General features: G+C 51.7%; 1 protein-coding gene across 1 annotated transcript; it reads right to left on the bottom strand.

The window, feature by feature from the left end:
• Positions 1 to 6,403: 6,403 nt before the first annotated feature.
• IL22RA1 (interleukin 22 receptor subunit alpha 1) lies at positions 6,404 to 25,365 on the bottom strand. The gene is made up of 7 exons (XM_028114050.2): positions 25,323 to 25,365; positions 20,778 to 20,910; positions 19,641 to 19,819; positions 17,821 to 17,996; positions 12,389 to 12,527; positions 8,424 to 8,545; positions 6,404 to 7,354 (listed from the first exon to the last, which is right to left on the bottom strand). Exons 1-7 carry the CDS (start codon positions 25,363 to 25,365, stop codon positions 6,404 to 6,406), a joined length of 1,743 nt encoding a protein of 580 aa, XP_027969851.1.
• Positions 25,366 to 26,663: the final 1,298 nt, after the last annotated feature.

Genomic DNA, 26,663 nt, shown 5'->3' with positions numbered 1-26,663 from the left:
GGTGCTACCTAAGCACGTGTGTACTTTCTGTTTCCAAATGCCCCAGGCTCCTTTCCCAACACACACACACACACACACACACACACACACACACACACACACAAACACACACACGCACCCCACTTCCTAATGGAAAGCTGAGGGTCTCACTTTCTGAAGGTGTCCCTCCCCACCCCTGATCCCTGTAGGTGACTCACAGAAGCAGCTGTACCCACTTAGGCGTCTCTGGGGAGAAGATCCTAGAGGATGAGAGGGACCTTGGCTGCTTCTTGCCCTGGGCTCAGCAGGGACTGGGAGAAGAATGTGATCCTGGAGCTTGCATGGGCCTTAAATATAGCAGCACTGAGACAGTTGATGACAATGGATGGGAACTATGGGGAAGCGGGGGCAGAGAGGAGGGGCTGTCCTGTCAGGCCAGCCTCGCTCAGGCTCAGGCGGCAGCAACAGGTGGAGCCGTCCCCACCCCCACCCCAGCCTCCACACCCGGCTCCTTCCCTCTGCTCCTTCCCTCAGCCTGAGCCCTTCTGCCCAATTCTAGACCCCACGCCCCCACCGCCAACTGAAGTAGAAAGGTGACAGCTCAGGCCTGGTTGGAGGGAAAGCAGATACGGGGTGGTTCTCCCTGCTGCTGGGGTTCTGACTGGCACCTTGGGGCAGACACCCAGCGTCTCTGATCCGATCCCCCTGTGAACCGTGGAACTGTGAGGCTGGACACTCTTTGTGAAGACAGTGGAAGGAATGTGACCTAAAACAAGTGTTTGGTGCTTGTCCCATATCACTGGCGAAAATGGAAGCAGCTTGCTTCTCCTGCCAGGCCCTGTATATGTATGGGGCGTGGCCCGGGCAGGAGAGGGGGGGCTACCTCTTCCTTCACTGGCGGCATTTCTCGGGGTTCCTGTGTGGCTGCTCCGTCTTCCCAGCCTTTGCCACAGCCCCTCCTGTACCTCAGTTCTTCCCCCCACGTTCATTCACATGCACCCTTTGCAGGCAGAAGGGAATAACACCCATGGTGTGGAGGAAGTTTTAATTTAGGTGGGGAGACGGGCAGTTACCGTGGGGGGGGGGTGGGCAGTGATCAGGAAGGTACACCTGAGTCAGGTCTCAGGGGTTGAGCAGGTTTGAGGAAAGGGGGTGCAAGCTCTGGTCCAGAGAGCACAGCTCCCCTCCCTCACCTCCTCCTGGGGCCTCAGGGGGGCCAGCAACACCAGGCCTGTCACTCTTCCTAGCATCTCAGGGCCTATTCTCAAGAAAGAGAAAGGGGGGGGGAGGGGGAGAGGGAGAATGTAAGTGAGCTCTTCGGCTAAAATCTTAGTCTCTTGCCATATTTGAAACCCCCTTTCTAAACTTTCCTGCTTCTCCCCCTTCCTCCCTGGTGGCAGTGTTAAAAGCATCTTTTGGGGGAGAACATTTGGTGTCCCTCTTCCATCTCGTATGGAGCCAACCTCAGAAGGGCTTTCCAAGACCCACATGTATACATTCTCTGTGAGATGTGAGTGTGAATTTGTACATACAGCAGGGTGGTGTGGGCTTCCAAACCAGCAGGAGAGAGACACTTAAAACTGGTCCTGTAACCCCATTCAAGGCGGCCTGGTGGAGGGGCCACCACTTACTAGCTGTAGGACCTTGGGTAAGTCATGTCACCATTCCGCCTCTGTTATCTGTACAGTGGGCTCAACGATGCTGGCCTTGCAGTGAGATTGAGAAGATTCGATTAGGGAATGTGAAGCCTGAGCAAAGTGCCTGGCTCCCCGCAGACACCTGCTAGACGGGAACTCCAGTGATAACTCGGCAGCACTAGAAATGCTGAGAGCCTACCCTCCCTCTGTGTGTGGGATTCCCATTCACCCCAGGGACGCCCTCTCTCCTCACTGGGGCATCGCCTCGGGGAGATCTGGATGTGCCTTAAAGTGCACACAGCCGACCCTGCAGGTTGTGAGGCTGAGCAGAGGTGAGACTTGGAATTACACAAACCTCTGCTTAAATCTCAACCTCTGGCCCCGGGCGCTCACTAATGGAAGGACCCTGGCCTCCTCTCTGGGCTAATTTCGTTTCTTTACTGGTGAGTTGGAGGTAAGTTCTGAAACAACAGGAAGCTCGCCTGCCTGTCTTGTCCACTGTACCCCTAGCCCCGAGAGCTGTGCCCAGCATACGACCAGCCCCTTGATATATGCTTGTTGAAGAATGAATGAATGAATGAATGAATACCTATCCTGCAGAGTGGTTGCGAGATTCAAATGAGGTTAAAATGTATAAATTGCCTGCTACAGTACCTGGCTCATCATGGCAAATACCCTCCATATTTCCTTTTTCTCCTTTCTTTCTCTTCTTCTCCCTTTTATTGCCTTCCCTGGATGCATGAACATTAAGGACAGTTGTTTAAATTCACGTACCCAATACCCTGAACTTCCACGCCACTTTTTCAGGCAGCAGCTGAATTGTGTTTGGCTGATGGGCTTCACCTGGTGGCCAAGGGGAGCGCTGTCTGGCCTGGTGCTTTCTCCCAACACCTCCTTTCTCCCTGCTTCTCTCTCCTCCCTCCCTCTGTCCCTCTCCCCGCTCCGTTAATTCCGCTGACTGTTCTTCTCAGACTTACAGGCCAAAATGTGTCTTCTTTATGCCGCTTCCTCCTGAGAGCGGGAAAGGACAATGGGCTTGAGCAGCCCAGGGGCTGAGTGTGGAGGCTAGGGTCTCAGGGCTATATGACCCTCCAGCCACAGCACCCGAGGCCATTCCTGCTCCCACTGAGAGTTCCTGTCTCACTTTCTGGAATGGAGGGTGGGGACAGCAATGGGGCACCAGCCTTGGCAGTGACACGTGGTCCTAGCCTCCTTGTTCAGGTTGACGCTCAGACCTGGGAGGGGCACAGAAGGATCCAGCCTCTGGGAGGGACCCCGCGGGAGCTCCAGTCCCATGGGCCCTATCCTCTGGGTGGGAACTCAGGCAACCCCTGTATGTTCCTGGGACTGGAGAGGTGGGAGGCCAGAGGTCCGCGGACTTCGCAGGTGGAAATACCACCTGAGTATCCCTGCCCCACACCCCAACCCAGGGGCTGGAATAAGGGTGACTCCTGGGAGGGTGATTTGAAGCCATGTGCAGGGAAACTGTTGGTATGAGGACCTTTTTCCCTCCCCTGCCTGAGAGGCAACCCCAAAGGTGTTTATTAGATACACAGATTCCCCAGGAGCCGTGGATTTAGCAGGCCTTGGTAGAGCTGGGGAAGCTGCATTTTTATTTTTTATTTTTTTTATTAAAATATTTTATTTATTCATTCGAGAAATAGAGATACAGAGAGAGAGAGAGAGAGAGCATGAGCAGGGGGAGAGGCAGAGGGAGAAGCAGGCTCCCCGCTGAGCCAGGAGCCGGACATGGGGCTCGACCCCAGGACCCTGGGATCATGACCTGAGCTGAAGGCAGATGCTTAACCATCTGAGCCACCCAGATGCCCCTGGGGAAGCTGCATTTTTAATACGTTCCCAGGGGATTCTCACGATGATGCAAGTTTAGGAAACCAACTTGGGCAAGTAACCTCTCTGAGCCACATTTTCCTCCCTTGCAAAATATCAATAATACAAAATATCATGGCAGTTTACCAGGAGGTTGAGTGGTCAAGTAAGTAAACCGCCAAGCGACATGGCTGAGTTCCTCCTTATTGCTCCTCGTAAGGCTCCCTGCCCCACCTGTTTTTTTTTTTTAAGATTTTATTTATTTATTTGACAGAGAGAGACACAGCGAGAGAGGGAACACAAGCAGGGGGAGTGGCAGAGGGAGAGGCAGGCCTCCCGCAGAGCAGGGAGCCCGATGCGGGGCTCGATCCCAGGACCCCGGGATCATGACCTGAGCCGAAGGCAGACGCTTAACAACTGAGCCACCCAGGCGCCCCCCTCCCCCCCCCCACACACACACCTGTTTGTTTACTCCAGGGCTGGGCTCTGCTGTGAAGACTCCCTGGGCTGTGCAAGGTGGGGCAGGCTATGCAGATTCCTGGTAACGGGGTCAGGGCCTAGGACACTCAGGGATGCCAATGCCTCAGCCCAGCTCCAGGGGGCCTCAGACCCTTTGCCTTCTAGCTGCTTCCAGCCCTATCTGCAGGCCTGGGCTGCCTGCTTGGGAGGCTGGAGACCCGGAGCCTGCCCCTCAGTGGGGCCCGGGCCACCTGTGGAGGCTCACAGGGCTCAGAGCCATTCCTCTCTCTCCTCAGGCACTCAGACTCCACCCTCGGAGGGTCATGGAGTAGCTGGGACATCTGTCTGTCACCCCGAGGAGCTTAGGGAGCTTCACAGCCCTTTTATGGCCTTAAAAAAAACATATGTCTGTGACTCCCTGTCCCACTTACCTGGTGAGAACAGTCCGGCTGTTAAGTTGTTTCTCATTATTGAACAAGGTGAAGATAGTCAACCTTTGGCCAAGTTCACCCCAAGTGACAGGAAGCAGACTTGTTTTCAGTGTGGGGGGAGGGGAGTAATCATGGAGGCCACCTTTGCGGCTGCTGAGAGTGGGCCATCCCTCTGTTATGGAGAGATTGGGTCTAGACCAGTGACCCTGAAGACATGTTAAATATTAATGACAGATAAGAACACCACCAGCTGGTGCTGTGTTGGGGTGGGGGGGGCAGTGAGGAAGGGGAGGGAGACACATCTGGGTGCAGAGAACGGAGGACATTGTATCCTCGGGAAGGTCATGCTGAGGCAAGACTTTGATCCTGTTTCTCAGAAATGTTCAGAACAGGCTTTGGGGACAGCAGGGTGATAACAGGACCTGGCACCTTAAGGACCCCATAGGGGGCCCCCTTCCTTAAGCCCCCTCTGTCTCATCTCTGGGAATCCACACCAGTGTGGGAATCTCCTCCTCGTGATGAGGACAGAGATGCTGGGTTTGAGCTCCAGCTGTGTCCCAGCTTCAGTGGGGGGCCCCAAGCTGGGTGCCTTCTCCTCTCTGGACCTTGGTTATCTCATCCTAGGGTCACCTGAGAGGCGAACGATACAAAGGATGGGCCAGCAAGCTACAAGCACGAGCAAGGAGCCATTTCCTTACGGAGGAGCGGCCCCAGGGGCAGAAGGGCAAGCGAGCACCAAGCACCGCACTGGTTCTGCTGAGGTGTGGGGGAGGGGATCTTCTGGGAATGCAACTGCACTCCCAAACAACTTCCCTCTGCAACCTCAGGGACAAGGCTCCAATTGTCTTTGGACCCTGTTTCCAGAAGGCCCTGCCATCCCTCCACCTCCCCCAGGTAGTCCAGCCCCTCTGGCCTGGCCCAGAGCAGTTCTGAGAAAATCAGGATAATTCGAGCCCATGAGAAAATGCCCCGCGTGAAGCCACCCTGAACTGGGGGAGTGGGTCACTCACTGTGCAGCCCGATTACAAAAAAATCACAACAGGACGTAGCTACCATTGATTGGGCACTGCCCATATGCCAGGCACTATTAAGTACTTTATGGACATTATTAATGTCATCCTCACCACAACCCTGTGGAGTCCGTGTTACGATCCCCATTTTACAGATGAAGAAACTGAGGTTTCGAGCAGTGATTCATTTGCTTGAAGTCATACAGCTGGTAAGCAGTAAGGCAGAAATTTGAACCCAGATGAGCTGAGCCCAAGGCTGAGTTTTCAAAGTTGTGAAGTGCGTGCTCTTTCTTGTGGGCCACATGGATCCCCATTCCTTAGGAACCCCGCTCTCAGGAGAGGGTCTGCAGCTTCTGCGGGCAGAAAAGGCCTGTGTGTTCTCCCTCATGGGAGGACCTGCGTTTTACCTGCGGTCAAGCCTCTAGCAGAGGAGAGACGTTGAGATGGTGTGATTTCCGACAGTGGCTTGGGTGGACCTGAGCCCCAGGCCGCACCCCTCTCTGGAGTCTTGCCTTCGTGCTACCTCTGACCTTGGCAGAAGTGCCGGTTGTTCTGGTTTGGCCCAGGCTGCTGTGAGGCATCCTTTCCAGGCTCCATTTTTCAGGATACGGGAACCACAGAGGAGGTAGAGACCTCACTCTCTGTCGAACTAGATCATGAAACTGGCCAGGAGTGGGGTGGAGAACTTTGTGTCCAGCATCTCAGGAGCTGGGGGAGCTGGATCTCTGTGAAGTCTCCCTGCATTAATGCCCGGCTTTAAAGGGAGGGGACTTTGGCTGTCCCCTCCCGCCCCGCAGAGCTCATTTGCACATGATGCATACCTGGAACTCCTCTGGCTGGAGTCCTCATCATGCTGTTTTGCTCCAACCATAGCTCAGCCGTGGCAGCCCCCCCCCCCCCCCCCCCCCGCCCCAGTCCCTCTTTCCTTTGGTTCTTTCAAGGGAACTTCCCTGAGGCGGGGCTGCAGAGCATGCAGCAAGGTTGGGTGCGGGAGCGATGGCCAATGATGGGAGCTTGGGTGGGGATGAGGAGGAAGCCCCAGGCTTGCCCTGTTCTCTGCTCAGGCCTCCCACTGCACCATCAGGGCCAGGCCTCTGAACAGAGAGTCAAGTTCTGTGGGCTGCTCCAGGTCTGAGGCCTGAGAGGCTGGGCTCAGGGCCTCCATCTCAGACATGGAACCCTCATCCCTGGGACACACGAGGGACTCCAACAGGCCCCAGGGATTTGGTTCTTGGCCTGTGGGGGAACATGAGAGGGAAGGAGTGTGCAAAGGGAGGGGTACCGGGTGGCCCTTGATCTGGACAGAAGAGAGGAGGGGGAGTTGACCCTTTAGGTACGATGGTGTCCCTGCTTCCCCTCTGTGTAGCACACTGGGGTCAGGTACTCTGTCTGTGTGAACTCCCAGATGCTGCTGGAAGAAATTTGCTTCTTGGGGGTCCTCCATATCCAAGGATGTCACCCCTTGCAGAGAAAGGCCATCTGGGATACAGGTTCCAGCTGGTGCCTTTTTCTGGAGCTGACCTTTAGTCCTGAGGTGTTTGGGACTGGAGAGTGTCACAAGTGGGGAGTCTTTGCCAGAGCCTTCCCCACAGGTCCCATAGGAAGGCCAGCAGTCTGGAGTGGTCTGAGGGGCATAGGAGGAAGGCTGGACCTCAGACATGGCCCGTGCAGTGTAGAATGGAGGTTTAGCTTCGGGGGTTACTTGAGGTGGATAGGAGGGGGGCCTGACTTCGGGGGCAGCCTGGGGTGCGTAGGACAGTGGAGAGAGTGTCTGGTGAGGTGGCACTCCAGAGGGCCGGAGGATGGAGATGTCTGGCTGCCCGAGATAGGCGATCTCAGATAGGCTGTGCAGTGGTGGGGCTTCCGGGGGCTCCCTGGGCCCGGAGACCTTGACTTGGGAGTACTGGACGGGCTGGGCCAGACTGCTGGGGCTGCTCAGGTCAAAGACAGGGATCAGCACGTGCTCCTGGATGAACCTCAGAGGCTGGAAGGTCAGTACTCGCTGGACATTCTGTGCAGGGACAGCAACAGTCCACCCGTGAGAGCATGTTCTAAGCTCCCTGAGGGGGCCGTGGATGGTTGGGGTCCTCCATGGGGAGGTGCACGGGATGGGGTAGACCACTTAGGGGACTTTTCAAAATGCACATGCCGCACATCCCCTTGGCTTTCCCAGAGATTCCTCTAAGCGCTGGGCCTCCCTGAAGGGACAGGGCTCCCAGCCCTTTAGGTGAGAGCCACTTCTAAAGTCTGGGTTATCCCCAGGAGAGAGATTTAGCCTGTGGCTTCTCTAGAAGGTAGATAATCCAGGAAGTAGATAACTCAGATTGGAGGTTGCCTTGGGGTACATTCTCGAGGTGGTGGCCCACACTGCTCCTCACTCACGGATCCTTAAGAGCCTGACGGAGGGAGCCAGGTGTGAAAGGATAGGGGATAAGGGGAAGCTGGGAGAGTTTTATAGGAAATGGTTCATGCGGGCTTTGACGTTGAGCGAAATGCCCTCAGACTCCCCTGTCTCTCACATAGTAAACAAGAGCCAGCTCCTAGAGCCCCAGACTGGTCAGATCAGGCCCCTGCAGCAGCAGACCCTGCTACTTTAGCACAGAGCCAGGGCTGGCCACCATATTAGGGCTGCCAGTGGGACTTGGGAGGTTTATATGGGGCTTAGAGGACCTGGCAACACTGGCCCGCGTTCCCAGGCGGCAGTACTTGGCTGCCCATACTGACAGGGTGTGAGCCCCAGGGCTCCCCACAGTGCCCACCCCTCCTCGGCCCCTCGCAAAGGCCTGTGCTCTCAGGTCCTATGTTACCTGCCTGGACATGGATGCTTTCAAGTTGCGTGGGTTTCTATTCCAAGCCCACTATTCCCAGTCACCTACCCTTCTCCGATACACCTTGCTGGGCCCTGTCTTTGTAGACTTCAGGTTGGAGAGGAGAAACGAGGCCTAATTTTCTGCACTGTGTGCTTATCCCTGCCCTTCAGGGAGAGCCAGGGATCCCTGGGCCCATATCCCCTGCTGCTTTGGGGTTCTTCCCCCATCACCCCTGGACCTCTCTCTCCTGCCCCACGTGCAACTGCTCACCAGGGAGTTGGGAGGCGGCGGCGGCTTGGTGACGTATCTGTAGCTGAGGTAGCAGAGCCCGGCGACGAGGAAGCCCATGGAGAACAGGAAGGCACCTGAGAAGGAGTATGTCCACGTCCGATCTAGGGGAGCACAGGGGCCAGAGCAGGGATCTCTGAGGCTGGGATCTGGTCTGGGCCCGATCCCATGTGGATGCTGTGGGCTGGGTGCTTTTCCTCCTTGCCCTCTCGGGCCGGGCTTGGGAAGGCCTCTCCTGCCCCCAGCATGTGAGGGGCTGGGTCAGGAGCACAAGTAGAGGGCCGCATACTAGATGGCTAAATTTCCAGAATTTACAAATCATATTCCTACACTCAGTAACATACGTTGTATGTTCCTGCCCTGACAAATGTACTTTTCATCACAACCTGGAAGGCCAGGTTTGAGTTTTGAATTCTTGGGACTCCTTGGGGTCCCATGCTGACATGTGGAGGGGCAGGGAGAGCCTGCCACGGTGCCCTGGCCCACCGCAGCTCCATCCCTCTCTGCCCACCGTGCACATGGATGTGGACTCCCCAGCCCACATGGCCAAGCTCATCCATGCCCCTCAACACATAGCCTCCTACTGGCCACCCTTTGGGCTGAGGCTCTGCACATCAACAGAGGATCTCCTCTCTGGAGAAAGGATGCAAGGGACAGATCCGTTAGACTGGACACAGGCTCAGGGCATTTGTACAGGGCATTTCAGGGTCCCAGGTACACAGAGTGTGGGCTAGAAGGGAGGTCACAGGCTCTAGGGGGACCTGTACATTTGGACCTACAGACTCTTCTTCATCTTGTGGGGAAGGCCGTGGCCAGAGCAAGGCCAGAGCAGAGCCTTCTAAACAGGCCTCTCTTGCCCTCCCTGGCAGGGGGCTCTGGCTGGAGGCAGAGGGAGGGAGGTGGCAATGGGAGGGGCCTGCCCCCCTACAAAGGTAACAAGCTGGGTGTTAGGAAGACCTTGCTTGGGATGGAGCCTGTGCGGCACCACCCTTGCTAAAGGGGAAGCAGAAGGACGACTAAAGGCTTTAGTGTGGAGCCCTCTCCCTGTGGTCCCGCACCCTCGGGATGGGCGCAGCCAGTTCTTGGCATGACATACTTCCTGTCACCAGCCCCAGAGGGACTGGGGGCAGGGGGGCAGGTTAAGGAAGCCGTAGTTGGAATTTTTTGCTAAAACGGGCGATTTGTGTTCTCCAGGGGTTTTGACTCTCCAGGCCACCCTCCTTCCGTTCCCCCAGGTGCCTTCAGCGTGGGGTGCTGATCACCGGCTGCCAGGGACCTTGGCAATCGCTGTGAACCCCAGGAATCTCTAGAGCCTCCACTTCCGGTCCGTGAGTCTTGGGCCTCCCTGGGTCAGCTTCCCACTTCAGTGATGCCCTGTCCCCCATCACGTGATAGTCCCGTTGCTGCTTCAGGGAGAAGACAGGACCAGAAGGCCTACTGGTGGGGGAACACCACCGCTCCTCTGGCAGGGTAGGATGGGGACTTGGAACATTCCCATGTGCCATTTCACGCATGGGAAGGCAGGAGGAAGTAATGGAAAGCACCCCGGAATGTGGGCTGTTAGGGGTCTGGCTCGGCCGCCAGCACGCTGAGAAGCCTTCTCTCTGCTGCACGACTGTCTCTGGGCTACTCCGTACTGAGAACAGTGGCCAGCAGTTATTAAGCTCCTACTGTTTGCCCTGTGTGGCGTGATTTACCTCTGATATTGCACCAAACAGAGAGGGCCAGAGATGCTTCCTTCTCAGGAATAATGAAGCTGGGTGTCAGAGAGGCTAAGTGCCTTGACCAAGGTCACACAGCTACTCAGTGGGAAACAGGCTTGTCATGGACACCTACAAAGCTCTCCTCACAGGCACTGCGCAAAGATGCCTTTGCTTCCTTATCTGTAAAAATTGGAAATGGGGTGAGAGTCCTTTCCAATATCAAGATACTGGGATGTTGCTCTGTGACCCTCCCAGACATCCCGAGAGGTAAAGTGGGAATTCTGGACTCCAGGGATAAGAAGAGACCACAGGATATGGGGTCAAGGGCAGGATCTATCACTCTGAAATGGAAATAAGAGGAATAAATGTGCAATAGAGAGGCCTAGCTGTAAACAAAATTGCAAGGTGCTGGCTTCAAGATCAGATGAACGAACTAGGTTCACGGACCAGCTATGTGGTTACTGGCGAGCTCTTTAGCCTCTCTGAGCCAGAGTTCAGAGTTCTTCCTCTGTCAGATGTGGATGAAACTATCCAACCTGCAAGGTTGTTATAAAAATTCAGTGGGATAATATACGTAGAGCATTTAACACAGTGCGTGGCAATGGAGTACTTAATAAACGGTAGGAATTGTTATTCATATACTTTATTTTTAAGGATGAGGTGCCTTCTATATGTCAGCAAGAACTAGCCAATAAGAAGTGTGATTATGTAAAAGCAGCTACAGTCTTCGGGGAAAAGAAAGGTATCACATCGTGAGCTAGATCACGTAAGGACAAGCCAACAAAAGGATAAGGCTAGAGTGGTCTGCATGTTGTCAGAAAGCGGGGGTGGGGGGCAGGGGGGCCGGCAATGGGCGAGATCTGTCTAGCCCGTCCAGGGGAGAGGGTCACAAATCATATACACGCTCCCAGTGTGGTGCCATTAAGGCAGATTCCTTTTCCAGTTCTGCTCTCGCCAGGTTCTATTCTGGTCTCCCTAGGGGCGCTGTCCCCAGGAAGGGCATGCTGCTCTACCAGGCACCTCTTCCCCTGAAAATGAATGCACTGGGACTCGGCTGGAGAAATCAGTCTCTTGTGGGTTCTTGGGGCGACTGGTGAGTTGAGTTTCTGAACAACACCGAGGACCAGAACCTATGCGATGATGATTCTACCAAGGTGCAGTTTACCCTCAGGCCCAGCCTCTAGGGGCCACCTCGCCTCTGTTCATCAAAACAGAAATCACCCACTGACATCATTACCCTGAAGCTGATGACTAAGGAGGAGACTCTTTCTTCCGACCCACTACTATCACTTTCATCTTCTAAACTTGCAGCTCTGAGCATTACAACATTTCTATCTCTGTGAACATGAACACTAATAAAAATATGATGCTTAACATGAGAGTCGAGTTTCAGTGTGCTAGAGAAAGGGAGCATGAGGCACCATCTCCCTGGGCCGCTGACTCAAAACGATTTCTATAATAGCGCCGCGTTGAGAACATGGGCTCCTGAATTCAGCCTAGTTCTATCCTTCGCCACCTGCGTGCCCTTGTGCAAGTTACTTAACCACCCTGAATCTCGGTTCCCTCAGTAAAACAAAGCGATAATCGCACCTGTCTTGTAGATGGCTCATGAGGATTGTGCTTAGTGGTGCCTGGTCGCTGGTTAGGACTGCAGAAATGCTAGTTCTCAGGGCACCTGGGGGGCTCCGTCAGTTAAGCGCCTGCCTTAGGCTCGGGTCATGATCTCAGGTTCCTGGGATCGAGCCCCACATCGGGCTCTCTGTTAGGTGGCAAGTCTGCTTCTCCCTCTCCCTCTGTGCTCTCTCTGTCTCTCTCTCAAATAAATAAATAAAATCTTAAAAAAAAAAAAACCACCAAAAAGAAATGCTAGTTCTCATCACTGCTACTATTCTTTGACTTTGGAAGATACTGAGGGAAATTTTTATCTTCTCTGCTTTCCCTTCTGCAGATTATTTCCCAGGATATCTCCCCTGGGTTAATAAAGCGAATTTGCTTTGCTAGGGTATGCAGGAAGCTGGCCAGGGAGAGGAAACCCAGCAGGCTGGAGTGGGGGGATTAAACGTGTTTAATGATAACCCATCAGCTAACTCAATGATGGATTAACTAAGGCGACTTTGGTAACACACTAAGAATCCTGCAGTTGTGTGAGCAACACCAAACCTCACCTCGGTTACAGGGAAGAGAGCACAGAGCCAAAATTTGAATTCAGGAGTCCCGCCTCCCTCTGGTTTCCGCTGAACTTACCTGGCAGCGTCTTCACTCGGCACACGTAGGGGGCGCTCTCTTTGGACCAGGTTGGAACAAAAATCATGATGGTCCCAAGGAACTCTGTGTCAGGGGTCAGGCCAATGAACTCGTAGTCTCTCTGCTTCCCTCCAAGGTGCTGAATTTGACAGAGAACCCAGAGTGACTCCTCTTAGGCACCAATCGCCACATGGAGCCCAAGCAAGCCTGTGCACACCTCTGCCTCGGTGGCAACACTCAGTACAATGGTACCCCCAGCTACCCAAATCAAAAAATTGGTGGGTCAGTCCATAATGCTCTGTTCCTGTTCCCCTACCCTCTGCGCCCTCACCACCATCACCTCCAGCACCATCACCATCACTACCACACTAGCACCTTCCCCACCATCACCGCCATCACTCCCACCTCCAACACCTTCCCCCCGGCACCACCAGCACCACCATCATCACCACCACCAGCATCATTATTCCTCCTTCTGGTTTTTCTCCTCCTCCTTCTTTATCCAACATCAAAAACCCTTGACTATCCATCCCTCTCTGGCCTTCCTCATCACTTCTGCCTTAACTAGGCCTCAACACCTTGAGCATGGACTCTTGAAGTGGCTTCCTTATTGGTCACTTGTCTCTGGTTTTGTCCCTGTCCACCTCCATATTCATCCTGGTGCCCAAGTGATATTTCTAAAAGATTAGTATAATTCCAATGCTCCCCTATTTAAATCTTTTGATGGCTCGGCCCATAGCACGGGATAAAACCCCGGTCCCTGCCTCCCTGTCCACTTACCTCTCTCTACAGACCACCTGGCGCTTTGGGCTCCACCAATGCCGAACACCTGCTCTTCCTACCACAGCAAGAACTTGTTCCTTTGCAGTTGCTGATCCTTCTGCTGGAGCTCCTTTTTAAACTCTTGCTTCTGGTGTGTCTCTAACCTCCTGACCTTGAACTCCTCCCTTGGCTGCCTTGTTCCATCATTCTGGTTCTCATCCTACTTCTCACTGGTCTCAGGGTCTCAATTCTGTTGTTCTGCAACATTTGCTCTTCATCCAGTTTTTTCTCTCTCCACTTACTCTCTCACTGAGTGATCTTATCTGGACCCACGGCTCCTGAGATCACCAATGTGTAGAAAACTCCCAAACTTAGCAAGAGCTGTCAAGTTGGATGTGCACTTCCAGCTCGCTGTTGGACGGCACCTCGTGGGCATGTCTGACTCAGCATGTCCAAACGTGCTGATCTCTTCTACAAGTCTGGGTCCCGCCCCCTCCCAAGCCCCAAACCTGCACATGTCTGTGATTCCCTAGCTCTGTTCATAGTGTCTTTCTTTCTTTCTTTTTTTTAAGATTTTATTTATTTATTTGACAGAGACACAGCGAGAGAGGGAACACAAGCAGGGGGAGTGGGAGAGGGACAAGCAGGCTTCCCGCTGAGCGGGGAGCCCAGTGCGGGGCCTGATCCCAGGACCCTGGGATCATGACCTGAGCCAAAGGCAGACGCTTAACAACTAAGCCACCCAGGCACCCCTCATAGTGTCTTTCTTGTTCTAGGATTCAAGACCCAGAGCTTGAAGCCATTTTTGACAAAGCCCCTCTCATATCCCTTGTTTCTAATTGGCCTTAATGACCCATAAACCTTCCTTTAAAGGGCCAGAAGCTGTGTTCTTGGGTGTTCAAAAACTAAGAATTTTCTTCTTTAGTTCTTTGCATTTCAGCTACGTCTTCCCTTTCCAGGTACATGGAAGCCAGAGTTTAGGGTTATTTTTATTTTTCGAGGGGGGGGGTGTAAGTGGGTGAAGAAGTACATAAACAGATTTTGCAACTTATTGTTTTGTGTAACTCATATGGTTGAAGGTGCACACATTAAAGATCGTGTGACACAAGTCTAGCAGAGTTGCCATGTCCCAAGATTCCTCTTTCCCCAGATGTTTTACTGCCTCCGGCCTGTTTCAGGCCCAGTGATTTCCAGCCCCTACCATTGCAGTAGGCCCTAACGTTCTACCCTGATCTCTCTTTCATTTTCACATTTGGTCTCTCTTCTTTTTGCTTCCAGTAATTTATAGCTTCTTTGGACCAACCCTCCCTGAAGCAACAACTGTAAATTCTGGCCAAACCACCTGTTGGCATTGGAGAGCAAGCAAAAACAGGCAGATACTGGAGAAAGGAAGCAGGGAAAGTCACTGGGTGAATTTCTCATCTTTTAAAATGTTGTTAGCTTAAAAGCAGGCTTTCACCTTGTGGGATGGTTTAAACCTAAATAGAAACCTTGTCATCTTACTGGTTTGAATAATAAGAAGACAGAGTTCCGGGCAATCCTAACAGCTAGAAAGTGAGGGGGAGAGACGGCAGATAGGAGAGAGCCACAGAGAGGGAGGCCCGAGTTCTGAGTATAAACTTGGCACAAATCCCTGCCTGGCCCCTAAAGTGAGTAGGGCAAACTCCAAGCAGCCCAGGTAAAGGTGAAAGAATGGGACTAAGATTTTAGAGTTTGAAGTTCAGCCAAATTACCTGTCTGCTGAAACAAAACAAAACAAAATAAAACTCTTTGGAGGAATAGAACAGAATCCAGATTCCCTCCACTATACCATTCGCAACATCTAGGATACATTCCAAAATTGTTAGACGTGCAAAGTAAGAGAAAGCGTGATCCAGATTCAGGAGAGAAGACAATCAATGGCGGCCTACTCTAAGATGACCAAAGTACTGGAATTAGCAGACAATGATTTCTCTCGCTCTCCCTCTTTTTAAGGTTTTATTTATTTATTTATTTGAGAGAGAGTGAGATTGAGAGAGCACAAGCAGGGGGAGTGGCAGAGGAAGTGGCAGAGGGGGAGGGAGAAGCAGGGAGCTCAGCAGGGAGCCCGATGAGGGGCTTGATCCCGGGACCCTGAGATCATGACCTGACTAAAGGCAGAGGCTTAACTGCTTAACTGACTGAGCCACTCAGGCACCCCCAGACAACGATTTTCAAGCAGCTAGTATAAATATGCTCAAGGAAGCAAAAGAAAATGTGCTCATAATGAATGACTAGGAGATCTCACTAGGGTGTAGAAACCATGAAAACTGGAAACTTTAGAACTGAAAAATATAATATCTGAAATAAAAATCCTACTTGAATGGTCTTAGTAGCAGATTGGAGTTGAGGGAAGAGTCAGAGAACTTGAAAACAGATTAATAGCATAAGGAGAATAGTGGTGATGGCCACACAACTTTTTGCACGTACTAAAAACCGTGGAGCTCCACACTTTAAAAGGGAGGATTTTTATGGTATGTGAATTATATCTCAGAAAAAGGGCAGAGATGTCAGAATGCTGTCTTCAAGAGATGCACTTTAAATATAAGACACAATTAGAGCGACAATAAATGGAGGTAAGAAGATATGCCAGGAAGGGACGCCTGGGTGGCTCAGTTGGTTAAACGTCTGCCTTCGGCTCAGGTCATGATCCCAGGGTCCTGGGATCGAGCCCCATGTCCGTCGGTGCCCTGCTCAGCGGGGAGTCTGCTTCTCCCTCTCCCTCTGCCCCGCACCCCCGCTTGTGCTCTCTCTCCCGCTCATGTGCGTGCACTCTCTCTCAAATAAATAAATAAATAAATAAATATAGTCTTAAAAAAAAAAAAAAGACATACCAGGCAGACTGTAAGTGTGAGAAGGCTGGAGTGGCTCTATGAATAACAGGTGAAGTAGACTTCAATACAAAGAATAATACTAGAGGAAAAAAAATCATTTCATAACGATGAAAGGGTCAATTTATCAGGAGGCTGTAACAGTCAGAAATGTGTATGTGTTTGAGAACAGAAGCAAATCTGCACAGAATTAGAGGGGAAAAGAGACAAATCCACAGTCCTAGTTGGAGATTTTAATACTCTCAGCAATGAAAAGAATGACAATTCTTCCCCAAATCAGGAAAGACATTGAAGATCTGAGTCACATGATTAGCCACCTTTATCGAATGGATATTTATAGAGCGCTCTGCCAAACAACTGTAAGACACACATTCTTTTCAGTGCACGTGGAACACTCACCAAGACCGGCCATATGCTGCGCCATAAATGTAGAAGAACTGCAATCGTGCAGAGTGTGTTCTCTGACCACAAACTGATATAACTTGTAAATAAGATATTCACTAAAGCCCAAATATTTACTAATAGTGTGAAAAGGACTTGCCCTGCTCAGTAATTTCTAATTGCTCCCCTGACTACAGAGATAAATAGACCTTCCTCTGTCCACCACCCCAGACCTCTACCTCCCAGCCTGTCTGCCCAGGCTTCCCTCCCTTGCCTCCCCTACATCAGCGGGTCTCAAACGACAGGGTGGGTAAGAGGCACTCCAGTGGCTGACTAAACACTCAGACCCTAGAGGTGCCACTGCAGAATTGCATTGAGTAGATCAGAAGAAGGCCCAGGCACCTGCATTTTAAATAAATACTGCAGGAGATTTTGATGCCATTGGTTTGGGGCCATGTTTTGAGAAACTGCTCTGCATGAGAAACTGGTCTGCATGTCTCCTCCATGCTCCAGCCAAACTGGGCAATTTTGTGCTTTCCAGGAAGGTTTTAAGTTTTCCTGCTTTTCTCTCTGATCATGGTGGGGCAGTCTAGGCCAGGGAGGGAAAAATGTGGGCTGTGAACAGAGCTGGATCTGAATCTTGACTATGCTATCATTTGCTGAACAATCTTGAGTTAGCGCCTTAACCTCCCTGAGCCTCCGTTTTCTCATTCAGAAGACGGAGATGGTAGCCCCCACCTCACAGGGTTATGGTAAGGCATAAATGATATAATAGGTGTGTATTACTTGACATGCCTTCGAAGTTGGTATTGACACCAGACCGTTTTCTGATCTGGAAGTTTTTCCAGAACTCTTTGAGCTGCCATCTCCCCTCCCACCTCCCTGCCCCTACTCCACCCCACACAATACCCTTATTTTCCTCTATCTATAGCTATTTGAATTCTTGTTTTAGCTCCTTCCCCATCCACTGGATTATAAACATCTTGGGTGTGGGAATAGTCATTCAATGTAATTACGGACCCGGGGCATATGCTGGGGAGAAAACACATATTTCCTGGATACAAAAGAAATACCTTGTATAACATTTGACCATTTATGCCCTTGCCTTCTACCTTTCATGGTTGGTGACCTTAAGACAGTGCCTGTATCCAGTTCCTGCAAATGGTGAAGAACCAGCAAAAAGAACTGTAGCAGCAGAAATAGATTTCAGCCTTTTCCAAAGTGGACATCTGAAGATGTTAGTAGAGGTTGCTCTCCAGGATATTATAAGGTATTAGGCAAACAGGCTCTTGTCTGTGTGATCTACAAGAGGGAGGGCTGTGTTTTGGAAAATGCTAATTTACATAAAACATCTCCTTTCTGCTTGAAGCAATGCAGATATAATCGATGGGGAAATGAGTTTCCCAGGCAGGGAAGGACCAGAGAGGCACATATATTTACCATTTGGTAGGTGTGGTTGACCTGGAGCTCTAAGCGGTAGAATAGGTCAGGGAAGACATCCTCCAGGGTAAGCCGGTGGCCATCCCCTGCACGGACAGGCGTGGAGGTGGGATGGACGATCATCTGGATGGATCTCACCTTGGGGATACAGGTCACATCGGGTGGTTTGATGGTAGCTGGAAAAGGGAGAGAGAAAAGCAAAAAGAAGAGACCGGAATCAGCCAGCAGTGTCTGAGGTTGCCCCAGACCAGGGGATATGACTGACTGCCTCCCCTCTCCTCCCACCCCAACCCCAACTATGCTTCTGAAAACAGCAGCTAAACAAACAGGTGAAAAGAGAAAAGTGCTTCAAGCAACTGGTGTTTGGGTTTAAGGCCGGCAAAGGGGTGCCCAAGGGAGAGTGGGCAGAACCCAGGGAGAGGGGCACTGGCCTCCTAGATAAACGGTGCCCTTGTCCCTGCCTCCACAATCCCCACCTTGAGTCCACCCAGAGCTCCCTTTTTCCTGGTCTATTGGCAATGACAGCTTTGGGGACTGAGGGTTCAGCTATATAAACTAAGTAATGTTCGCAGTGCCCCAAATTATTGATTTGGCCTCAAAGGCCAGGTCTGAGACTTCAGTCTGTCTCCAGATGTGACTTTCCGAATAACCAAATAACCTTTACTGGTTTAAGGACCCTTTTAGGAATTTGAGGAATGCTATGGATCTTCTCTCCCCCAAAATGTACATATACAAAAATTTTGCACTCAATTTCGGGGATTCATGAGCCCTACTCCCCCTGAAGCAAATTTATAAAAACCCCTCAAGGGTCCATTGACCTCCGAGATTGAAAACACTGGAGCTAGAAGAATGTTCACTTTGGTTTTGTTTATAAAATTGAAAAACTGAGTTAAAAGTCCTCAAAAAGGGAATTGGGGAAGTAAATTAAGACTACCTCCATAGAACAGATCATTTTGCAGCCATGAAATGTCATGCTGTGCAAAAGTACTTAATGATGTGGGCAAATGTTCCTGAGGGCATTATAAGAAAAGCAACCAGCCAACCAGGTCACAAAAGAGTAGAGACAGTTGCTAGTAACCATGGTTATGTTTAAGTGTTCAGGTTATTTTGGACTTCTTTTATTTTTCTTTGTGCATTTCTATATTTTCCAAATTTTCTATAAAAATATGTATGAATTGAATAAGCCAAGAAAAAAATAACTCATTTAATTTTATTTTTTCTTTTCTTGGAAAACCACGTGGCTGTGAAGTCCATTAGTGAACGTCACCACCTGCTCAGCTTGTGTGGGGAGTCTGGCAACTCATATTCATTCACTCAACAATTACGTAGTGGGCATCTCCTCCATGCCAGACCCTACGTGAGGGACCGAGAACGCAGGATTCCATGCCCCTGCTCGGAGGCAGGTGGGACACAGGCCGGCAGATGCCCGCACTGCGGATGGTAATAGGAGCTACAAAGACAATGAACGGTTGACCGTGACAGAGAGTAGCAGATGGTGACATCATGAAATGAGGTCGTTAGGGCCGAGAGCAGGGACGCCCCCTTAGGAGGTGATGTGGAAGCCCAGACCAAGACTGGGGACTGGAAAAGAGTCAGGGCTGGAGTAGGGCACTGAGTTAGGAGCCCTTGGCTGGAGTCGAGAGGCCAGAGGAAGGTGAACTGACCTCGGGAGGCTGGGATGGAGCTGGAGAAAGACGACCAGCTGCGCACGGGATGCTCTCTAGTTGGGGCGACCTTCCCTGAAAGCCTCATCTCGAACTGCCCCCTGCCCTTCCGGGCCTCCCCCCGCCCCTCCCCTGCAGTGAGGGGCGCCCACTCACTGTGTTGCAGTGAGCTGAACCGGTCGGTCATCTTGGTGGCTGACTGGCCTCCCGCACTGAGGGCAGTTACACGGGCGTAATAGAGCTCCGTGAGGTTGCCCGTCTCCGTGGTCAGGTTGCAGGATTTCCGGGTGATCCGCTGGCAGCCCTCCTTCGCCAGCCATTCTCTCTCTCCGTACCTGTAGGCATGGGAGGGGCCAGAGCACACCTTGAATGGTTGGGCCTGGTACCGGGCCTGTGGTTTATTAATAATGATAATGATATCTAATATTTACTTAGCACATTCTGTGTCCCAAGCCCCTTATGTGGCTGATCTGTTAGTCCTCACAATGATCCCGTGAGGTTCAGACATGGTTCTCCTTCCTTTTCGAATAAGGAAGCTGAGGCTTAAAGAGGTAAAATTTGGGCAGGTGTTTGGAGCATGCATTTGGGGAGCCAGGATTTGAACCCAGCCAGTCTGAGTTCACATTCTGGGCCCATCGTTACCATAAGGCTTTGAGGCAGGCACTGTTATACCCATTTTACAGATGAGGGAACTGAGGCTCAGAGAGGGAAAGTGACTTGCCACGGGATGAAGTGGCAGGACCAGCAATGGAACCCAGGTTTGCAGACCCCTGAGCCCATGCCAACTTCTTCCTCTGTGTAGGAAGAGAGACGGGCAGGAACAGGGGCACGGGCTTGAGGGGGTGGGCACGACTCTTTGTTGACCTAGTCTCCCCAATAATAATAAAATGATTTTATTATCTGCCAGGCACAAGCATTCATGACTATCTTGTTTAATCGACCTAACAATCCTATGATGGAGGTACTCTTGCTGTCCTTACTTTATGGGTGGGGACACTGAGGCTTGGCGAGATTACCCCATTGCCCCAGGTTATAAAGGCCAGAGATGGCAGGTAAGCCTGGGCAGTCTGACTCCAGAGCCTGCACTTTTAACCATTATTTTATCCTCCCTTTGCCAAAGAAACCACAAAGGAACAAAGCTCTGCCTGGCAGGGGGTGGTGTAGGCTGTGTCACATCAGACGGGGGGTGGGGTGTGGGGTGGGACGTGGGAACATATGATAGAGGGGGGGTTTTCTTGGAAGGGCTGGTTTCAGAGCAGAGTCTGAAAAGGTCATGTGGAGGGGGAAGCCTACCTTTTATACTCGACGCTGTAGACCACGTCTGAGGCGCTGTCCGGCCCGCTGTCCCACGTCAGGATGTTTTCGAAGTTGCTGGACTGGAATTTTACGTGCTGAAGAAGATCCGAGGTGTCCTCAGCAATGTGAGCTGTGGGAAGTGGGAGCAGGGTGAGCAGATGGGCACGAGGATCCTGCCCCCAGCCCACCAACGAGCCGTCCGATGAAGAGGGCAGTACCAGCACCCACTCACCAGAGACTGCAACTATCACTGTCCTCCTTCGCTTCTTTTTAAATTTGTTATTGAGCTATAATTTGCAGCCTGTAAAATTCACCATTTTAAAGCATACAAATCAGGGGTTTCTGAGTATATTCACAAAGTTGTGAAACCATTACCACTCTCTAATTCCAGAGCATTGTCATCACACCAAAAAGGAACCCTGTGTCTGTTAAGAGCCCCTCTCCCTTCCTTCCTTCCCCCAGCCTGAAAGCAACCACTAAACTGCTTTCGGGCTCTATGGATCTTCCTATTCTGGACTTTTCATGTAAATACATCCTGCGTCCCCACGGCAGCGTGTTAGTGCTGCCTTTATTCCACGCCCCTGACGACACTTGTGACTGTCTCTCCTTCACTTCTGGACATACCTGAAGTGGGCGTCCTCACCCATGGGATATTGGAAAGATGCTCAACTACACGTTGGCTGCTCAACTAAAACATCAAAGAATAACTTTCCCGGAGTCAATAATTCCAGACAGGGCTGGAGAGGATGTTTGTGAGCTCCCGCCTCTTTGTTGGCTGAACCAGTCCCTGCCCGCCTGGCACGGGGAGGAAGGCAGAGCACAGACTTGCCCGGGGCAGGGGGTGGGGGCTGACGGATGCCACCTACGGGTAGGGCGACCCTGGGAAACCTGTTTTCATCTCTAAGGTGGGGATGACTTGACTTACCTAAAGGCAAAGACTAATGACAAGAGCGGCTGCTGACACCTGTGATATGTGTTTCAAGTGCCAGGCACTAGGCTAAGTCTCTTCACTAAACCCTTCTGACAACCTGAGGAGGCAGTTACTATCATTACCCCCGTTTTAGGGATAAGAGAAGCAGAGGCTCAGAGAGGTTTATCTGCTCAGTGTCTCGGTTAGTACGGGACAGAGCCTGCAGTACTCAACGCGGTGCCAGACTCGTCGTGGGGGAATATCATAGGGCAGGGAGGGGGCAGCGAAGACCAAAGCCCCAAGAAGAGGACCGGGGAGGGGCCACTCCCTCCGAAGCAATCTTGAACTACAAATGGAGCCTTTAGTTACAAAACTCTTCTCTCAGCCCTCCGACTTGGTCTGTGGAAAGGAAGACGGGTTGCAGGAAAATGGCGGCCAGAGCTGGCAGCTGGTTCTGAGCATGCTCAGAAGGGCCTGGTTTGCTGGGGTTGGAAATAAGCAGGTGTGGACCCATTTGCATCAAGGCCTTGGGGCCTTGTGTGCATATGTCTTTGACGTGTGTGTGCCTCGCTCCACCCCGGACATGGCCATGACCACCAACAGGCCCATGGTGTAAGGAAGTGGACAGTTATTTATTCCCCACTCCAAGTCCACATACAATATTTCTGCAAGCAGGGTCCATGGGCTTAGGAGGCACCTGTGGGGATGGGGAAGAGTATCTGGGTAGCCCAACCCTGCTGTGCATCCACTGGTTAAACCTAAGGCCACGTTCCTCTTTGAATCTGAGTTGGTCAGTCCCAACAGCTATAGAAATGTTGGTGTTCCGGGCTTCCTGGAGCTCCCAGAACAGGACCTAGGGGACTTGGGGGTTGGGGAGGACATGGCTTACTGCCTCTACAATGTGATGGCTATGCTACTGAGCCCTGAGGTGTGGCCCGCATCTTGTTTGGATTTGAGTCTGGGCAGAATTGGGGTCTGATCTGGAGGGAGTGGTCCTGGATTCAGGGCTGGGTCTTTTTTTTTTTTTTTTTTAAAGATTTTATTTATTTATTTGAGAGAGAGAGAGAGAGAATGAGAGATAGAGAGCACGAGAGGGAAGAGGGTCAGAGGGAGAAGCAGACTCCCCACGGAGCGGGGAGCCCGATGCGGGACTCGATCCCGGGACTCCAGGATCATGACCCGAGCTGAAGGCAGTCGCTTAACCAACTGAGCCACCCAGGCGCCCAGGGCTGGGTCTTAAGATGAGGGAGGGAGGACACCTGAGGTCAGAACCGAATGGTAGCTTCTGGTGGGTTGATAAATTTAGGGCAGGAGAGAGGGCGGGTGGGATTTGAGAGAAGGCCAGGGTCTATCTGGGGCTGGGCTTAACTACCGCTAAGTGGTGGGTTAGGGGCGGCATTGAGAAGGTTGCTGGTTGGGGTCAGTATCCTGGTGGGCTTGTTGTGGTGGGATAGCCTGGTGGCTGGGGCTGAGACATGCTCGGGAGGTAAGGGGCCCAGGCTGGGAGGAGGTTGGCACCATTTTCCAGGAGGGAACTGAAGTTGGCTTCCAGAAATGAAGTGGGTGGACCTTGGCTGGGCTCTTCTTTTAGGGGGCACTGAGGGCTAACAAGATCTCTCCCTTAGGACGCCTGGGTAGCTCTGTCGGTTAAGCATCTGACTCTTGATTTTGGCTCAGTTCATGATCTCAGGGTCCTGGGATCAAGCCCTGCATCGGGCTCTGTGCTCAGTACAGAATCCGCTTGGGATTCTCTTTCTCCCTCTGCCCCTCACCCCCCGCGCTTGAGCTCTCTCTCTCTAATAAATAAAATCTTAAAAAAAAAAAAAATCTCTCCCTCTCCTGCCCTGATCATTCCTTCCCCTCCTTAAAGCTATCATGTATTCCTCAGCCTACTTCGTTTCTGCACTTCCTGGGTGAAAGTCTACATTGTGAAATCCTGGGGACACATGTGTTGTCTAGAAACTGACCGACTGGTAGCCTCTATGAAAGGAAGTTTTCATATTTGCTTGAAAAAAACAATTTTATGTCAACAAGTTGGGAAACAAACAAAAATAATCCAAAATATTCTAGAATCAGCCTAAGAATGCTGGGGCAGAGGAGACCTGGGGCCCAGAAAACCTTCTTGGCTCTTAACAACTCCTAAGGTTGTTTCCCCTTTGTCCCCATCTGCGAGGGTCAAGAGCCTCTAAGACTTCCAACCAGAATGGAGTCTTTGGGGGATGCAGCAAGTCCTCCTCACTCAACAAGGGCCCAGTGCGTTGGGAATGCCCAGCTTGATACCAGAATTGAACAGACCGGAAGGGCCCAGGAGGCAGCTGGAAACACTGTGGATCCCACCTGCTGACACAGGGGACAGCAGCAGAGGGGGCTGGGAAGCCTCGGCCCTTTATTGGCTTCATCCTGCACTTGAGCTAGAAGGGCCCTTGCAGAGGCCATCCCTCCCCTCTCTTCAGTCTGGACTATGCTTTCACTTCCTGAGAAAGTTCCCTGAATTTTATGAAACATCTCGGGAGCAGAGAACCAATCTGGGATCTCACATATCTGCCTGAAAGTTCTCTATAATGATAAATCAAGAAATCCACTTTATTGGATTTGGAAGCTATGCCCTTTAGACCTGTTTTCAAAAGGGCCCTGATGTTTTAAGATCTTTTAATGCAGCAGACCTGGCCCTTCTGGGAGAAAACGCTCTTTCATTTTTTTAAATTTTTTATTTCAATTAGATTTAATTAACATATACTATATTATTAATTTCAGAGGCAGAATTTAGTGATTCAGTCGTTGCATATAACACCCAGGGCTCATTACTTCAAGCGCTCTCCTTAATGCCCATCACCTAGTTACCCCATCCCCCACCCACTTACCCACCAGCAACCCTCAGTTTGTTTCCTAGAGTTAATGCTCATTTATTTAATTATTTTTAAAGATTTTATTTATGTATTTGAGAGAGAGAGAGTGAGAGCGACACAAGCAGGGGGAGCGGCAGAAGGAATGGGAGAAGCAGACTTCCCGCCGAGCAGGGTGCCCGACGCGGGGCTCCATCCCAGGACCCTGGGATCATGACCTGAGACGAAGGCAGACACTTAACCGACTGAGCCACCCAGGCGCCCCAATTAATGCTCTTTTAGATCTAGTGTGAGGGGTCAGAAGAGGCCCCCCTCAGGTGGTGGAGAGAAATAATGGCCGCACTCAAGGTTTGTCCGACTGTCCTTCTCCCCCCTCCCCTTGTTGGGCCAGTGCCGGCCAGAAGCAGAGGAAGGGATGGTACAACTATCAGAGTTATTCGAGGGGTCCAAGGATGTCTGCCTCCCTCAAGCCAATTCTCCACCCACTGAGGTGAGGGCATCTGGTACCCCAGTTCAGACAGCTGGCTGCATCCCCGAGTCTTGAGGTTAGCTGAGTCTCCGGACGAAGCCAGGTCTGAGGGACCCTTTCATCCTCCCCAATACCCTGAAGTATTCCCCAATTCTCCAGGGAAACTTGTCACCCAGGGCAGCCCTGGTGGAGGAGAAACGGAAACTGGCCGTCCCGGGGCCATGTGTGTGTGTATGCCTGTGCGCATGCCTGTGGAACCCTGATCAACCCTCCTGGGCCGGGGGGGCGGGGAGCGTGACCACAGGGCAATGGGCACTCACCTGCCAGAGTTCCCGCAGCCAGGATGGTCAGTAGCGTCCTCATGGGGCCGGGCTCAGAGCCCTCTTCTGGCTTCGGCTCTGGGCTGAGCACAGACGGAGCCGGGGCAGCTTTGCCGCCTCCGCAGCACCGGCTCCGCCAGGCCACAGGGGCGGGGAAAGGAGGGGAGGGTGGGGCCTGAGCAGGGGGAGCCAGGTGCAAAGGTGTCTGGTCTATGTGTGCTTGGGAATTCCAAGCCCTGGGCAGGATCCAAGGGAGTTCCCTCCCCAGTTGCTGAAAACAGTAACAGTGACAGGCCAGCTTGTTTATCTGGTCTGGTGGCTGATTCAACCGAAGGCTTCTTCAGTGCTTTATCAGGAAGCTCAGAGGCAAAAAAAAAGGGGGGGGGGTGCAAAAATTTGACATTGTGTTTCAAAAACCTGCAAGATGCCTGTGACTTTTGTCCCTGTGATTTTATTGTCAGGAATTTATCCTGAGGACACATCTGGAACAGACAGGGATGCAGAAAATACGTTCCAGAATGTTCCTTGTTAGCAAAGGAAAAGCTGTGACTCCCTGGCTTTGTTCTGGCAGAATATATAGGATGTTTGCTGCTCCTCCTTCTGCCTCATAGCAAAGCAGGTTCCCCATGTGGGATGACAACCTTGGGGGTAGCTTTCCTTCTAGAGCGGCTGCTGGAACTGAGAAGCCCGGTGCCAGCAGCCCAGGCTGCTGGAACTTGAGCCTCTGGGGCCCGGGACCTCCAAAAGGCTCGGAAAAGAAAACAGATCTCAAACTTCAGTGATTCTGCTGTGCTAGCAATGGGGGGCAAAATTCACGAATGGGTTTTTGGTTTGGGACAATGATAATTCACACTGCTCACCCAAGTGGCTAGTCTGCCATCTAGAGCTGTATCCGTAGGGATTAACATGAAATTCATTGGGATGGGTATTTAGGAAATGATTTTCTCCTTGCTGGGCCTCAGGGAGGTTGAAGGGGCCTGGGCTCCGGTTAAGGTGGACATAATCAGAGATCTGTGTCCCTGGGAAGGGTTTGTCTGGCCCCGGCCACACAGCAGGAGGCTGAGGACCATGCAGGAGAACTGGATCCTAAACAGCCTCTAGAAGGCATCCAGAAGCCTATGGCTTTTGGATGTAGTAGGATGTAATATCCTGCAATCTGCATTTAAGTTTTTATTTTCTGTGTTGTAAATGTTTTCTTTCTATCAGCTTTGAGTCTTTGGTAAAGTTTGTTTGACCAAAGAGCCAAATTTGAGCTGTGCTTTGGGGGAATGAAGGTATGGCTTGTGCCAGTCATTTCCTGTAATTTCAGAAAACGATAAGAATGTGGGAACATTCAGACTT

This window comes from Eumetopias jubatus, unplaced genomic scaffold (assembly GCF_037043125.1).
Source record: "Eumetopias jubatus isolate StellerSeaLion01/CBP00866 unplaced genomic scaffold, mEumJub1_p1.0 scaffold_4, whole genome shotgun sequence".
Taxonomy (NCBI): domain Eukaryota; kingdom Metazoa; phylum Chordata; class Mammalia; order Carnivora; family Otariidae; genus Eumetopias; species Eumetopias jubatus.
Note: the sequence above shows the minus strand (reverse complement) of the source record. Positions and strands in the feature narration are given on the sequence as shown.

What these genes read in the sequence shown, in the direction of transcription:
- IL22RA1 (XM_028114050.2), bottom strand. Translation starts at nt 25,365, where the DNA reads ATGAGGACGCTACTGACCATCCTGGCTGCGGGAACTCTGGCAG. An exon ending in TACAGCGTCGAGTATAAAAG is followed by an intron (nt 19,820 to 20,777) that starts GTAGGCTTCCCC and finishes CCATGCCTACAG; the next exon opens with GTACGGAGAGAGAGAATGGC. An exon ending in CGCCGCCTCCCAACTCCCTG is followed by an intron (nt 7,355 to 8,423) that starts GTGAGCAGTTGC and finishes GTCCCTGCACAG; the next exon opens with AATGTCCAGCGAGTACTGAC.